The 16,765-nt window shown below is 36.5% G+C and overlaps 1 protein-coding gene across 1 annotated transcript in view; it reads right to left on the reverse strand.

The window, feature by feature from the left end:
* The window catches only part of CWF19L2 (CWF19 like cell cycle control factor 2), a 98,777-nt gene that overhangs the window by 30,594 nt on the left and 51,418 nt on the right, over positions 1-16,765 (reverse strand). The window contains exons 11-12 of the mRNA XM_039322126.1: positions 1,965-2,090; positions 640-777 (exon numbers count right to left, since the gene is read on the reverse strand). Of these exons, the coding sequence (XP_039178060.1) occupies positions 640-777; positions 1,965-2,090 (264 nt within the window). The remainder of the gene's footprint in view (positions 1-639; positions 778-1,964; positions 2,091-16,765) is intronic.

Genomic DNA, 16,765 nt, shown 5'->3' on the forward strand with positions numbered 1-16,765 from the left:
CAGGAAATAAAAAAGAAGAAAGTGTAAGTCCACAAAGGCAAGGATAGATAAAGGAAAAAGAAGTGCTAGAACACATCTCCTTTGTATTTATGTTGGTATGTTGCAACATAAGAGGTGGATCTTGTATTATGACATCACAATGCATATTTCATCATTTTGACAAACCATACAACTGCTGAGATTTATGCAAATAGGTGTCATTTATCTGTCTGTAATCTGTAAATCAGTATTAACAATCCTAATTTTATAGCAACAGGGTTGTGATTTAACAATGCTATTGAGTTTAGTACCGTAACAAACTGAAAACTTTTTTTTCTGAGCCTAGCTTAGCATTGAAATTTTAGGAATCTATTATAAATCTATTGAAAATTAAAAGTATGGGCATAAGGAATATAAATACCACAATGGAACAGAAGCAATTGATATGCTTGCTCTTAAAAATGAAATTTTCTTACAGAATCTATTAAATGAAAGCCCTGTATCTAAAATATTACACTACTAAGCTAATTTCCTCAAAATTAAATTCTAACATAAGTCTAAAAACATGTTAGAATATATGAAATAATTATACTTAAAAAAAATAAAATATTGAAAATGTCCTTTTAATTTTTAGTAAGAATTCGGACTGTCAAGTCTTACCTTTGATGCCATTCTCATGAAAAGCTTATTTTGATCCTCTGATGTACTCATTTTTTCATTCCTGATCAAATCCTTCAGGTCCAAATTATCATCATCTTGAAAATATCGGACTCTTTCCTTATCCACATGAGTACGTATCTAATAAACAGTACCAAAAAAAATCAAGATTGTTGATATGATTGCCAACTTATTTTAAAACAAACCCATGAAAAATGTTATGAATCATGCTACCACAACCAACATCTGAAATTACAAGTAGTCTTTGACTTATGATCATTCAGGTCAGAACTTTTGATGGTGCTGAAAAAATTGACTTATAACCCATCCTCAAAGTTATGACTATTACAACACTCTCACAGTCATATGATCATGATTTAGCCACTTGGTAACTGGACCACTTTTACAACAGTTGCAGCATCCTGTGATAACACAATTGCAATTTGCAACCTTTCCAAGCCATTTTCCAACAAGCAAAGTCAATGGAGAAGCCAGCAGGAAATGTCTCACTTAATAATCATGGTAATTCACTTAACAACCATGGGGGGAAAAGTCATAAAATTGGGTGTAGTTCCATGATGTCTTAACTATCGCACTGTTTAATAATGAATTTTCTGGTCCCACTACAATCATAAGTTAAGGACTTCCTGTATAGAAAATCAGTTTCAAGAAAATGTAAATTGATAGAATGCATGGAGTAATATAATTTTCTTTTTGGTATGAGCAACAAAATAGGCATCTTGAAAAGGCTGTTCAAAATTATAGAAAAGCATCTTAAAGATGGCTTTTTTTTCTTAGAACATTTTTACAAATCATCATTCCTTCAAAGGGAAAACAAAAACAGGGACATATAAAGCATTCTATTCTATTCAAAATGGGACTATTCCAACCATTTCAAAAACCTTGTTCCTTCCCAAAACAGCTCAAGAAAATGTTTCAAGTTTGAAACAGGCATTTCAAATCTTGATCCTTTTCAAATTGGAATGTTTTGAAAGTTCCTAGAAAAAAGCAGATGAAATCTTAATTCCTATTGATGAGCTGGTGTGAACTCTACTATTCCACAGAGGTCATAATAAAAGAGACAAATGAAATAGCTAAGAATTTGCTTTTTATGGTACATGGACTTCAAGGTCACTATTGCTCTAATGCCACCTCACATAAGACAGGTTTAGGAGGTGTGAACTAATAAGACGTAGTCTACATATTACTTATTTTATTAATATATGTATGTATTAATAATGTATGTATGTATGTATGTATGTATGTATGTACGTACGTATGTATGTATGTATGTATGTATGTATGTATGTATGTATAAAAACACCCACCATTTGATTCTTCCGCCTTCTGCCTACATGATCCAATGTTTCTTCTGGAATATTAACAGGCCATGCTCTTCCAGATTTATCAGTTCTGACCAAGATCGCTTCGTGGTCTTCTTGAAAACCAGTTGTCTATTAAGATTTAAAAAATAAAACAGGGAGAGTTAACAAAATAGAAAACATTAAAGCAGGTGTTGCACCTTAATTTATAAACCCAACAACTGTTATATACTAAATATGCCATTTAAACAGAACTGATGAAATCCAGAAAATTCAAAACAATTTTTTTCTACTAAAATAAGCATAGAATTAAGATTCTTCCAAGAGCAAAATCTATACTCTACACATACAAAGACCTGTTTTATATAATTTCTCTCACTAAATGCTGATATTATAAGTAGACTTGAAAATATTTTAAAATTAATGGACATGCATACATTAAAAGATCGAACAGAATTTCACCACACTTCAAAGTTACAGACCAGTTAATATAGGTCAGGTTTTTTTTTGTTACTAACATGAAATGTTACCTTGAGCTGACAGGAAAGTGTCATGGAAAACCAAAATTACATGCCCATCAGAGCCCATTCAATCTTGGTAATATATGCCAGATTTTTGTGTTTATCCACTACCATGTGATCTTTACTGTGGAGGAAAAAACTGATTCACCACTCTCTACTCAGTGTGGGATTGAGATTAGGTTAAACGGACATAATCTGCATTAGGATTAATTTGGTCAAAAGTTTCTAAGCGAATCTGGAAATGGAATTGAGCCTCTTTTCTAAAGTAAGGATTTGTACTTTCACAACTAGCTAACCCTTTCTCAAGTGTTCTTTTTATTTGTACAAATAACTAAATAGCCATATCCAATAATGTCTGGAGTGTTTTACCAACTGACAGTAGTGGCGCAGTGGTGAGAATGCAGTATTCACGCTAACTCTGCCCACAGCCTGAAGTTCAATCCTGACACGGCTCAAGATCGACTCAGCCTTCTACCCTTCCAAGATCTGTAAAATGAGGAGCCAGATTATTGGGGGCAGTATGTAAACTGCTGGAGAGTAAACTGCCTGTAAAGCACTATGGGGTAGTATATAAATTAAAGTGCTATTACTTTTTGCTATTATTTTTTTCTCCTTATCACTAACTCTCAAATTCTATTCTGTACCATCTGTATTCCTACAATCAGTAATATATCAGGGTAGATTAAGTACGTGTTTAGTTTCTGTTCTTGGCATAATGAATGGCAATAGTGGCTACGTTTGTTTTGGTTCAACATGATAACTAAATTGTAAAAAATTAACTATGGACTAACATTGTGTCTATGTGTTTGTGCCTTTGAGTCAGTGTTGATTCCTGGTGTAGACGTCTTGGCAAGCTTTTGAAAGTGGTTTGCCATTCCCTTCTTCTTAGGATTAGGAGAGAGTCCAGGGACATCCAGCTGGCTTCATACTTAAGCTGAAACTCACACTGTCCAGGGGTCTCTAGCCCTGTGCTTTAAATACCAAACTGGTTTTTAACTTAATCTGCAAGGCTAGTCAAAGAATAATGAGTGCTAAAAAGAAGAAAAGAAGAGTTTCTTTCCTCATTCCACCAGTGAAAATTAGCAGGAATCAGATTCTTTCCTTATTTTTCAACAACATTGCTGCAAGTATAGCAAAATGTTGTAATCTTCCCCTCTTTTTCTACTACATCTATTCTTTAGATATGCTTATCCCGGTCTTCCATGAAAGCTTCATAGGGAAGCCTATCGCCACATAAAATAGAGCCTGAAATAATATTTTCAATTTTCCTGCAGGCCTTTCTTGTCTCCATAAGATGCAAATGTGTATTTCTATTTATAAGCTTTGGAAACAGAAATTAAGAGCAGAATATAAATTTTTCACTCAGTCATTAGAGAAGCAGCAGCTCACTGTCTGTTAATTGATTAAATTAACTCTAATAAGGGGACTGTCATCAACATTGGGCACATTAAAACTGACTTTGTCAACTTTGATGTAGGCTGAAATAAATCTCTATCCAAGTCATTTTCAGGCAAATAAACAAGGTGTCGAACTCACATCTGTTCTACAAATAAATGATAGCTCACACCCTGAAAATTCTAAGACTCACAAGAAAAAAAGTTCTGTAGTTATGGAACTATCAAAGCTCTAAGGGCTTAATTATATTCTTTAGAAAAACCAACACAGCAAAAATAAAGGAGTGGGGAAAAAACCCTGCAGATTTGTATATTTTGCCCATGCTATATTTTGCTCTGCAAACAACCTCCCTCTTTCTGCACAAAAGATTCATCATACATTTTGCATAAGCAAATCTTTTAGAAAAGTTAATAGTTCTTGGCAACTACTAAGTGATATTTTGTATTATTTCCAGATATGGGACATGCTTTAATTACTAAATATCGTACTTCGAATAAGAAGAGTCCCTGATTATGAATACAGTAGTTTATATTAATCAAAAATAAAAAAGGAAAATTTGGATATTGCCATCAACAGTATTCACATATTTGTTTGTAAAATTATGAGAATTTCTCATGGTCATGCAACTGAATTCCACGGAGCCTTTGAAAGATGTAATATTACAAATCCCTCATGCCCTGTAGATGTTTCATAATACTTTTATTAAAGCATTATACTGATGTATTGTTCATTGCTATTGGACAATTTTTCATACATGGTCCAAAAGGACTCTGATATTCCCTTTATAATAACTACTGTACTTTATATAAGTACTGTTTTAAAGGATTGCTTTATATAACTGTCCTATGAGAATTTCTCACTAATAGTACATAAAATTGAATTCCATGCAGCATCTAATGCCACAAATCCCTCATAACTTGCAGGTGTTTGTAAGTATTGTTATTAGTCCCCTCCCCCCCAAAAAAACAATCCTCTACGTTGCCATTGGACAACAATCTTCCATATAATGCTTAAGACACTGGTACCTTTAAATTGCTTATTTATTCTGAAATAAGTCAATGAAATATGCAGTAAGGTATACAAATAACTGTAGTTTAAAATACTTGTCAGTCAAAAAGCCTCATTCAAATTTTATAGAAGCTCCTTCATGAACTACTTTCATGAACTTACTATCTACATCAGGAGCTTATTTTATTATTTATTATTTGCACAAGATTAATGGCAGATTAATCTATGATATATGTCTGATTAACGAAACACTTCAAAGAACTTTCAGGCATTTTTTTAGCCTAAAAAGCCTTTATTAGTATTGCAGAGATGTCAGCACGGCATGGTGGAACTGCTAAGATCTTCCTTTGCACATAACATTCCAGGCATTTCCCCTCCCCTATTTTGGGGTCATGATTCACATCTTCCAATTAACTTGGAGGGCAAAGATTCACTTCCGTTTCTTTTTCCCGGGCTTTCCTTATATTCTCCTCCCCTTTCGCTGTCACCTGATTTAACTCTAAAAATACCAGACAGTTCTGCATATATTGTCAAAGCAAGAATATTCAATATTAGCTGTGTTGACATCCGCCCCCCCTTACAAAAAAGACAGATCCTGTAATGTAGACAAAGCATATGTTAATGACTAGTTCTCAGTTTGTTTGGGTATTTCATATGAAACCTTTTGACGAGCCTGTCAGCTTTCACCTCACTGGATTTCACCCAGGTGGCTTCAGACAACGGGTATCCCTTCCATTGTACTAGGTACTGCAATTTCCCTTTAAAAACTCTAGAGTCAAGAATACGTTTCACTTCATAGTGGGTCTCTCCCGCAACTACGAGGGCCCCAGGTGCCTTCTTCGGGGGAGGTCTTAGAGTGGAGCCCCAATAAGGTTCCAACAAGCTACAATGGATAACTGGGTGAATTTTCCCTAAACATCTAGGGAGTTTTAGTTCTACAGTGACTGGGTTGATGATCCTTACTATGGGGAAAGGCCCCAAGAATTTTGGTCCCAATTTCTTGCTGGGCAATTTGGTTGACAAATAAACCTTTTCCCCAACTTGGAATGTTCTTTGGGGAGCTCTCTTTCTATCGGCCTGTTTTTTATAGGTTTCAAAAGTCTTTGTTAAAGCAGTTTTTGTGTTTCTCCAAACTTTTTCCCATCCTCTCACCCATTGGTCAAGTGTCTGGGAATCGGAGGGCACCTGAGGGTATTCAGTTATTGGGCTGAACTCTTTTCCTGTGGCCACTCTGAAAGGCATGTAGCCAGTGCTGCTGTGCACAGAATTATTGTACGCCACCTCCGCAAAAGGGAGGAGGTCAGTCCAGTTTGTCTGCTGGTAAGAAACATAGCATCTAAGATATTGCTCCACCATTTTGTTAGCGGATTCTGCAGCCCCATTGGTGGCTGGATGAAAAGCAGAGGATAACCCTTGAGATGACCCAATAAATTTAAGAAAACTTCTCCAAAACTTCGCTGTGAACTGTACTCCCCTGTCTGAAATTATTCGCTTAGGGGTGCCATGCAGCCGGTAGATATGTTTCAGGAACAATTTGGTCAGTCATTGGGCAGATGGGAGTCCTTTGCAGGCGATGAAATGAACCTGCTTTGAGAACAGGTCTATTACAGTCCAGATGACAGTGTTTCAACTACTTTCAGGTAGGTCTACTATAAAGTCCATAGCTATTTCTTCCCATGGTTGAGAAGGGTCTGCTACGGGTTGCAGTAACCCAGGGGTTTTCATCATGGCTGTGTTTGAGAGCATTAAGACGGAGGGCTTCCGGCAAATATAGTTTCCCCCCTTTTTAAGCCAAGCCATCCATGCACGTTAGGGAGGTGTGAGTATCTTTGAACCATTGGTCGGTGAGGAGCTCTCGTTTTATTTTCTTTACTCCAGGGTCATCAGGATTGGGGACCCTGCGAGGTGTAAGTTGAGCGGCAGTTTGTGGTTTGGGGATAATTGCCTTGTTAACCTCCTCCCGTTCACTTTTGTATTGGGGTAACCGGGATAGCTCATCAGCTAGGAAGTTCTTTCCTCCTCGTATGTACTTTAGAGTGAAGTTGAAGCGGCAAAATTAGTTTTAAGAAGGCAGAATGGCATGTTGTTATTCTTTTAGAACCTGATTTTGAGTAAGATGTAGTATAATTTCAATATAATTTTAAAAGTATTCAGCTTTTGTGAAGAAAATCACTCATTAACTCGTTTAGAAATACACAGAGCATCAATAATACAACTGAATTTCAGCCACAACAGAAATGTCATCTGACTTAATTTAGAACCTGAAAAATTACAGGAATCCAGAAAATCACAGGAATTATGCAAACATTATTTCCAATCTTTAAAAAGGGAGTGGTTTCATGATTTGGAAGACTCCAATACTTACAGATAAATAAATGAACATATTAGAACAGAATGTTTCTTAATAGAGATGTCATGGTTCCGACTAATGAAACACTTCAAAGAACTTCCAGGCATGTTTATCCTAAAGCCTTTATTACCAGTGTTACAAATTGACGGCAATCATGGAGGTTTATGCCAGAATCTGAATTCCTCTTGCTGGCATCTAACTTTTCTTACTAAACCCCTCCCTTATCTTGCAGTCACAATTCCAATTAGCCCAGAGGGCAGAGATTCACCTTCGTTCCTTTCCCCTGGCTTTTGTTATTTCCTCTCCCTTTTCTCTGTCATCTGAATTAACTCTAAAAATATCAGACAGTTCTGCATATTTTGTCAAAGCAAGAATATTCAATATTAGCAGCGTTGACAAGAGAGAACTTACAGATAAATAAATGAACATATTAGAACAGAATGCTTCTTAATAGAGAGAACATGTTCACACTATGGGTTTCTGTAATATGAAAAATAGTAAGCTATGATTTACTAAACGTAGTAAATTTTCAGATGAATGGGACCCATTAATAAAACAAATACGTAAGAAATGCAGCAGCTACCTTACAGCAAATCTTATCAGAAGATTCCCATGGCAAACCCTTGACATGTTTCTTTTCATTAAGATAATTATTCTCTTTTTGAAGATATTAACTGTAGAAGGTTGGGAAGTAACCCAAGATCTATTACTAATGAACATGCATGTTTACATCTTCTATTATTTATGCATATATGTGCCTGCATCATTTCCCCTTCCTTTTTGGAATGTGTGGATATCAATGCATCTCTTTGTTTGCAGGGGTGACTCTCACTATTTGTTTGGTGGCTACCCTCCAGCATGTACTATCTAATAAAGTCTGCAGTGAGCCTTGATTATTTGTTTTGTGTCCTGTGTTTTGATTCCAAACATAAAAAAACTGTTTTGATTCCAAATATAAATAACTGATTTATATAACATATTAAATAAAATCAAACACACATTATGGCTTCATGCAATGCGTCAACATAGTTGATAATAATAATAATAATAATAATAATAATAATAATAATAATAATAATAATAATAATAATAATAATTTGTTGATAAGAAAGACAAAAAAATCTGGATAGTGGACGTGGCAGTGCTTGGAGACAGCAGAATAGAGGAGAAAGAACTGGAGAAGATAACAAAATACAAAGACTTACAAACAGAAATAGAAAGACTGTGGCAAAAGCAAGCAAAGGTAGTACCAATAGTAATAGGCTCCTTGGGTGCAATCCCAAAACAACTGGAGCACCACTTGAACACCATTGGCATTGACAAATTCGCTATTAGTCAATTGCAAAAGGCGGCCTTATTAGGAACTGCTTCGATCCTTCGACGATATTTGTAATACCATCAAACATCCACATCTGCCTATCCCAGGACCTGGGTAAGGACTCGATAGGTAGACAAAATGCCAAACCCAGTCTGAACATCTGGCTGACTGTGCGATGATCTATAATAATAATAACAACAACAACAACAATAATAATAATAAAGTTGGAAGGGACCTTGGAGGTCATCTAGTCCAACCCCCTGCTCAGGCAGGAAACCCTACACCAGTGGTTCTCAACCTTTTTAATGCCGCGACCCCCAACCGGTTGTAAGTCAAGGACTAAACTGGTCGTAAGTAGAGGACTAAACCGGTAGTAAGTAGAGGACTACCCAACCGCTCGTAAGTCAAGGACTTTCCCTGCCTGGGAGCGCTGCGCATGCGTGGTGCCACCGCCTGCGCTGGCCGAGGAGTAGCTGGCAAGCGGCAGAGACAGAGCAGGCCAACCACCGGCTGGGCCACCAGCTGGCCCTGCCCAAGGGAGGTAAAGCACCTGCCGGAAAAGGGGAAAAAATGGCGGACAGCCTTGCTTGGCGACCCCCATGAAATGGTCGATCAACCCCAAATGGGGTCGTGACCCATAGGTTGAGAACCGCTGCCCTACACCATTTTGGATAAATGGCTGTCCAGTCTCTTCTTAAAAACTTCCAGTGTTGGAGCATTCACCGCTTCTGGAGGCAGGTTGTTCCACTGGTTAATTGTTCTAACTGTCAAGAAGTTTCTCCTTAGTTCTAGGCTGCTTCTCTCCTTGATTAGTTTCCATCCGTTGCTTCTTGTCCTGCCTTCAGGCGCTTTGGAGAATAGCTTGACTCCCTCTTCTTTGTGACAGTCCTTGAGATATTGGAACACGGCTATCATGTCCCCCCTTGTCCTTCTCTTCATTAAACTAGACATGCCCAATTCCAGCAACCGTTCCTGCTCTAGATCAGATTTTAATTTTCTAATTTTGGACAGGAACTACATCTTTTGCATAAGATCACTCTCTTTATGGTAAAGGCATAAAATTAAGGCCAGTTCCTATGGATCAACATATCAGTATGGTAGTCCTTCAGGTTTGAAGGCATGCTATGGCTGTGGACATGGCTTGACAGTCCCATTTTGCCCTTGCCATGGATTCCCCAGCAGACGCTGTCAGCAACTGCAGCTTGTAGTTCCCTTGCTGGATGCCACAATGGAGTAGGATTTTTTTCACAACATTGACCCTGAGGTTTCTTCCCAAACTCCAGTACCTCTATAGGGCAACTAGCAAGGCATACGAAGGTTATCCTTTTTGATGACATGTCCTACTAATTTCATTTGGGCTCTGATAATCAGGGACTCAATGCCGATATACCTTACCAGTTTCTGGCAAGCCCTGTGCTATAAAGCTTCCATCGGTTTTGAAGGCAAGAGCTGCCAAAATCTGATATAAAACTGTGAACAGCATCACAGAATAACACCCAAGGTTACCACAACAATGGAGTTTCAGTGCTTCCATTGTGTTAGACTCTTCCAGGGTGGGACTGCAGAGCCACCTCTGTGTTCACAGATGAACTGCACATCAGAATTTAAACTTTAAAGACTAACATACGTAAAAAGCCTTCTTTTGGCACCAAAACAATTACCTTAAAATTATAAAGTACAAGAAATTGCATGCTGCACGTACTCTGTGACATAGATCATATGTATTTGATTAATCAAGCATCATGTATAATTATATCAATTGTATATGGAGATTACATAGTAGAAACTTTACCATCAATCCCTGCATTTTAATTCAACAAGCCACCTAACCCTAAAAGAGCCCTTGGTGGATGGCATGCTATGTAAAATAATGCTCTTAGGTAGACTGTTCCATAATTTCACATCAGAAACTGAAATGGTTCTACAATGCAGCATAATTGGAACACAACGCACAGCTGAGCAAAGCAGACTGATTACATGACGTCACTATCTATTAAAATGGCCCTGATTTTCAGTATTTATTGGGTAATTAATAGAATTTTAAGAATAAGGGAGAAGGGAGGAAAGGGAAAAATAATAATTCCTAAAAGACAAACATAAAACAAGCTGGGCTAATGAAAAACATGTGCACAGGTCCAATAGGGTGCAAAATAAATGTAGTTCTCTACTAAAACTAAACAAAATTAATCCAGATCGAGTATCACAAAAGAACAGCAATATTTAGATGAAGGAGTCATATAGCATTAATGAGCAGAGTAGAATGGAAATATTTAGACCAGGGGTTCCCAACCCTGCTCCATGGACCGGCACCAGTCTGCGGCATGCCAGCAATGGGGCAGCACAAACAAGCAAAGCCCCATCTGCAGGATGCAGGCAGTATGCAAAACCACACACCCTCCAGTCTGCGGGAAACCTCTCTCCACAGAACTGGTCCCTGGTGCCCAAAACACTGGCCTCTTCAGGTTTAGACCAAAAGATTTGAGACTATAAGGAGAGGTTCTGAGTAAAATTTATTAACTTATATATTGAAAGAAAATAAAAATAAATCAAGCCTGAAAAACAACCACACAAAATAATGTGTTCACCGACTTCATGGACTTCTGAATTAATTATTGTGCTCTGCAAAAAGGTTGGTGAGATCAAATTTTGAGGTTTTAGCAGTATATTGTACCCTGAGAGTGAAAATTAAATTTGGGGCAAAATGGGAGAACTCCCAACACTATATGCAAAAGTATCTGGAAAAGACAAAACAAAAATCTCCTTTTTCGAGACTTCCGGTGGTTAGCGACGATGATGGTGGCTACTTTGTAGCCGTCCTCCTGAGACGGTGTCAGATCTGCGGAGCACAGCATGCATCAGCTGGCCCGCGGCTCGAAATCCCCTTCCCGGGTGAAGGGAAGGGGTAGAGACTACACGAATAGAGGTAGAACCTCTTAACCCCCCCTGGATTTCTTTTTGGGGGGGGGTAGAAAGAGTGTTCCCTCGGAGTTCGTGCCTTCTCCGCCTCTCAGCTGTCTTTGTTTCTTCGGAAACAAAGTGAAACGCCGCTACCATCTCCGCGCTTAAATTTTTCTGGTGAGTGATTTTTAAAGCGGACAGAACTGTTTAAAGGATTTTACTTAGAGCTAGAGATTTATTTTTTCTTATTTCTTTTTTAGCTTATGTTGATTCTTTTTCTTTTGTTTTTTTTCTTTCGGGTGGAGAGTGAGAGTGAAAGTAAAATGGCGTTTTGAAAGTACTTTTTTTTTCCTATTTCCGGAAAGAAAAGACGGAGTTAAATGAAATGTAAGCTTAGCATTGTTTTTTTTCTCTTTTAAGTTTCTTTTTCTTTTTTCTTTTAAAGTGCTTTGGAAGTTTTTCTTTTTTTGCACTCTCCCTGGTCTTTTTTTAATTTTAAGGATTTTAGTATTTTCTTTTTTTAAAGGAGAAGGAAAGAGAGAATAAGATTTTTTAAAAAAAATGGCTTCGAAGAGACAACCAGCTTCCATAGTTTCTAAGGTGGTTTCTTCTCCTGTAATTGCAACTGTACAACAACAACTTAAAGTAACACCACCGGTGCAGCAACCTAAGGTTACACCTCCATCTTCTCCTCCCCCACCAGGCTTGTCTGCACAAGATATTAAAGATATAATGGGAAATGCTGTGTCCCAAATCAGGGAGGAAATGAAGCAACTTCTTGAACAGAGCAAGTCTGAAAGTAAAGAGGAAATGAAAGAGGAAATGAAGGAGATTTTAGTGCAGAATAATACTATTCTGAGGCAAGATATAGTTTCAGCTTTATCAGGATTGGCTTCTGTGGTCATGAAGTTGGACTCCAGAGTGGAAGAAGTTGAAGAGAAAGTAGATTTCCTTGAGTACAAATTCCAAGATATGGAAAAAAAAGATGGAAACCTCACAAGATGATAGTCTTATGTCTCAGTATAGACAAATGGAATATGCTTTGAGAATCAGGGGTCTTAAAGAAGACATGAATCAAGATCTGATGGAGATGGTGATTAATGATTTAGCTGTTGTTTTGAACATAGATAAAGATGAATTACGTAGAGAAGTGGAAAAAATTTACAGAGTTAACTCCTGGATTGCGAAACAAAAGAACCTGCCAAGAGATGTGGTGATTTACTTTGCCAAGAGGTCTCTGCGAAATGAGATTATACAAGCCTTTTATAACAAGAGGTTCCAGATTGCTGCCCAAGATGTCATCATTTTAAAGGAAAACCCATCTAAAATTTTAAGAAATAGAAAAGACTTTGCTTTTTTAGCTAATGAACTTAAAACAAGATTGATGCCATTCAGATGGGAGATTCCAATGGGTATTGTTTTGAGCCATGCGGGGACACGTTATAGACTTAATACGGTTGCTAAAGCTAAAGAATTTTATAATACGGTCCTGGAGCAGGCTCATCTTCTTCTATGACTCAGAAAGCTTTGAGTGGCAAAGAGGTGGAACAGCAGTCTGAAGGATTAGGTTTGATGGCTGCTGAACAGGTGGAATGGCTGCGTCAAGCAGAGGTCAAAGAGCAGAGAATGACCCATGCAGCACACAAACGTAAGGAAAAGGAACAACAGAAGAAAGAAGCTAAAGAGTCTTCTCATGAGAGTGTCTTGATGCCGGTGGGAGGAGCAAGACCCAAGAGTTCTGCAACACATTCTTCAGTGGCAGATCTTCAGGCAGTCTTCTCCAGGCTCCTGGTTGAGGGAGATGGCAAAGTTCCTGACCTGGAATGCTAACGGTCTCAATTCCCCGCAGAAAAGAAAGAAAATCTTTTATTATCTAAAGCAACATAATAATGATATTATCTGCTTGCAGGAAACTCATATTTTATTTAAAGATCAAAAATATTTAGCTAATGCTCGCTTGGGATCTCACTTTGTATCTCCTGCCCCTGGGAAAAAAGGGGGTGTGGTTATTTATGTTAAGCAAAGTCTACCAGCTTGTCTGGTAGAATCAGATCCTCAAGGAAGATATGTTATGATTGAACTTGGCTTATATGGTAAGAAAATACTTATAGTGGGATTGTACGCACCAAACCAGCAACAGGAACAATTTTATAGATTGTTACATCAGAAAATAACTTTGTTGGACTATAGGTCTGTGATATTAATGGGAGACTGGAATGGTGTTTTAGATACACAAAAGGACAAAAAAGGTTCTTCTACTTTTTTTAAACAGGCTAAACTACCTAAAGCCTTTTTTGATTTGAAAGAGGACTGGGAGTTGAGAGACTATTGGCATGAACGTAATCAAGAGGAAAGAGACTTCACCTTTTTTTCAGATAGACACCAATCTTTTTCAAGGATTGATTTCTTCTTGATTACAAATGATTTATATAATAGGGTGAAGAATGTAAAAATTTTTCCTAGGTCATTGACGGATCACAGTCCAGTCTGGATGGAATTGGCTGCTGAAAAAGAGGAGAGGAGATCTTGGAGGGTGAATGAGAACTTATTTAAACAAGAAAAAAATGTTCAAAAATTAAAGGAATGCTTAAAGGACTATTTTGCTTTAAATATGTATAAGGGAACATCAATGTCAATGGTATGGGACGCAGGTAAAGCCTTTATGCGTGGGATTTTGATAAAAATGAATAATGTTCATAGACAAAAGCAGACTCAGAAACGTAAAGAATTGGAAGATGAGATTAAACTAAAAGAGAAGTCTTTGATTTCAAACCCTTCAGATGAAAAGGTTAAAGAAGCTATAAAGTTGTTAAAAACACAATTTAATATGTTGATGGCTGACCAAGCCGCAACTAACCTAATGTTCATGAAACAAAATACATTTTGTAATGCTAATAAACCAGCGAGATGGTTGGCCTATCAATTAAGAAAGAAACAAAGACAGAGAATTATAGATAAAATAAATTATAATGGTAAATTGGTCTATCAGGATCTTACTTTACCTAAGAATTATAGGCCTATATCTCTCTTAAATGTGGATTATAAAATTTTTGCAAAAATTTTAGCTAATAGGTTTATGGGGGTTCTGCAGCAGCTTATACATAAGGATCAATCGGGCTTTATAACTGGAAGGTATATGAAAAATAATGTTAGACAAATTATTAATTTATTAGAATATTTAGATAAGAACAACCAAATCTCTGCAGGGCTGATATTTTTGGATGCTGAAAAAGCTTTTGACCAACTGAATTGGCAGTTTATGTTAAGATTAATTAAGGAGATGAATTTTGGAGAAAAAATATCACAAGCTTTATGTGCTATATATCAAAAACAAACGGCTCAACTTATTGTTAATGGGGGTTTGTCAGAGGTTTTTACAATAGAAAAAGGTACAAGACAGGGATGTCTATTATCACCGTTACTGTTTGTTTTAACATTGGAAATTTTGTTGACTAAAATTCGGGAGTCGCAAGAAATAAAAGGAATAGAAGTTAACAAAAAAGAATATAAGTTAAGAGCTTTTGCAGATGATTTGGTGGTTACTCTGTCTCAACCTACTTACTCTGTAGTAAAGTTATTACAATTGATTCACCAATATGGTTGTGTCTCGGGTTTTAAAATCAATAATAATAAGACTAAAATATTACCTAAAAATATGACTAATCGTGATAAGCAGATTTTGGTTAATTTAACAGATTTTGAAGTTGTTGATAAGGTAAAATATCTGGGGGTCACTTTATCTGTTTCTAATGCAAAACTGTATAAGAATAATTATGAAAAGTTGTGGATCAGGGTACAGAAGGATTTGAAGAATTGGGATAAGTTACAGTTATCTCTTATGGGTAGAATTTCAGTGATTAAAATGAATGTGCTACCAAAATTTCTTTTTTTGTTTCAAATGTTACCTATTTTAAAGAATGAGCTTAACTTAAATGAATGGCAGAAAGGCATTAATAAATTTATTTGGGCAGGGACAAAACCAAGGGTAAGGCTTAAAATTATGCAAGACTTTCGTGAGAGAGGTGGACTCAAGGTACCGAATTTGAAATTATATTATGATGCTGTGGTTTTAACATTGATTAGTGATTGGGTAAATTTAACAAATGTAGAAATACTCCATCTGGAGGGTTGGGATTTACTTTTTGGATGGCATGCCTATTTAATTTTTAATAAAAAAGTGGATCGAGTTTTTAAATCACATATTACAAGGATTTCTTTACTTCGGGTTTGGAGGAAGTATTATAAGAGTGATTTTAAAATACCTTTATGGGCCATACCTGGGCATGCGATAGAGGGGATAAGGAGAGGAGTTAAAATGGATAGGGTTTCTTATACACAACTACTTAGATGGGATGGTCAAAATTGGCAGTTAAAATCTTTGGAAGATTTAATACATGAAAATATTATCTATTCATGGTTTCAATATAGACAAATAGCGGACAGATGGAAGTTGGATTGTAATATGGGCTGGCTTAGAGAAGATGAAAATCTTTTTAAACAAGTAAAGGATCAAAGACAAACTCACATTAAGAGGGTTTACGGGGTTCTAGTGGAATTGGATTCAGAATCTGAATTAATCAAAGATTGTATGATTAAATGGGCACAAAATTTTGGTGAACCAATCCCACTGGATACCTGGGAAATTATTTGGGTGAGGAATGTTAAATTTACACAAGCCCAGAACTTAAGGGAGAATTTTTACAAAATGTTTTATAGATGGCACCTTGATCCACAAAAAAATGTCTCTTATGTACCCTGATTTACAGCCTAAATGTTGGAGATGTGGTTGTTTGGATGCCACCTATTATCATATTTGGTGGTCGTGTAAAAACATAAAAGCTTTTTGGATTAAGATATGGTGGAATATTCAAAGAATTTTTAAAAGGAGGATAAAATTTACTCCGCAATTATTTTTGTTAGGTATTGTTACTGATTGTGATGCTAAGGAGGTTATATTGATGTTAAATTTGATTACAGCCGCAAGGCTGTTAGTAGGGCAATATTGGAAGAAGGAATCTTTGCCTACTTTGCAAGAGTGGTTTTTTAAAGTTTCTTATTTGGCGGAAATGGCAAAGATTTCGGCTTTTTTAAAGGAACAATCGCAAGAGAAATTTTTTGTTGTATGGGAAAAATGGATAAATTTTATACAATATAAATTGGATATAAAAAAATATCATTTAGCTTTTTTATAACTTGTATATAATTTTTGATATTTTATAGATTGTTTTCTTTTTTTTCCTTTTTTTCTTTTTCCTATTTCTTTTCTTCTTTCTTTCTTTCTTCTTTTTTTTCTTTTTAAGTATTTTTTCTTTTTAAT

The sequence above is a fragment of the Crotalus tigris genome, unplaced genomic scaffold (genome assembly GCF_016545835.1).
Source record: "Crotalus tigris isolate CLP2741 ecotype Arizona unplaced genomic scaffold, ASM1654583v1 scf7180000017607.2124824, whole genome shotgun sequence".
Lineage (NCBI taxonomy): Eukaryota > Metazoa > Chordata > Lepidosauria > Squamata > Viperidae > Crotalus > Crotalus tigris.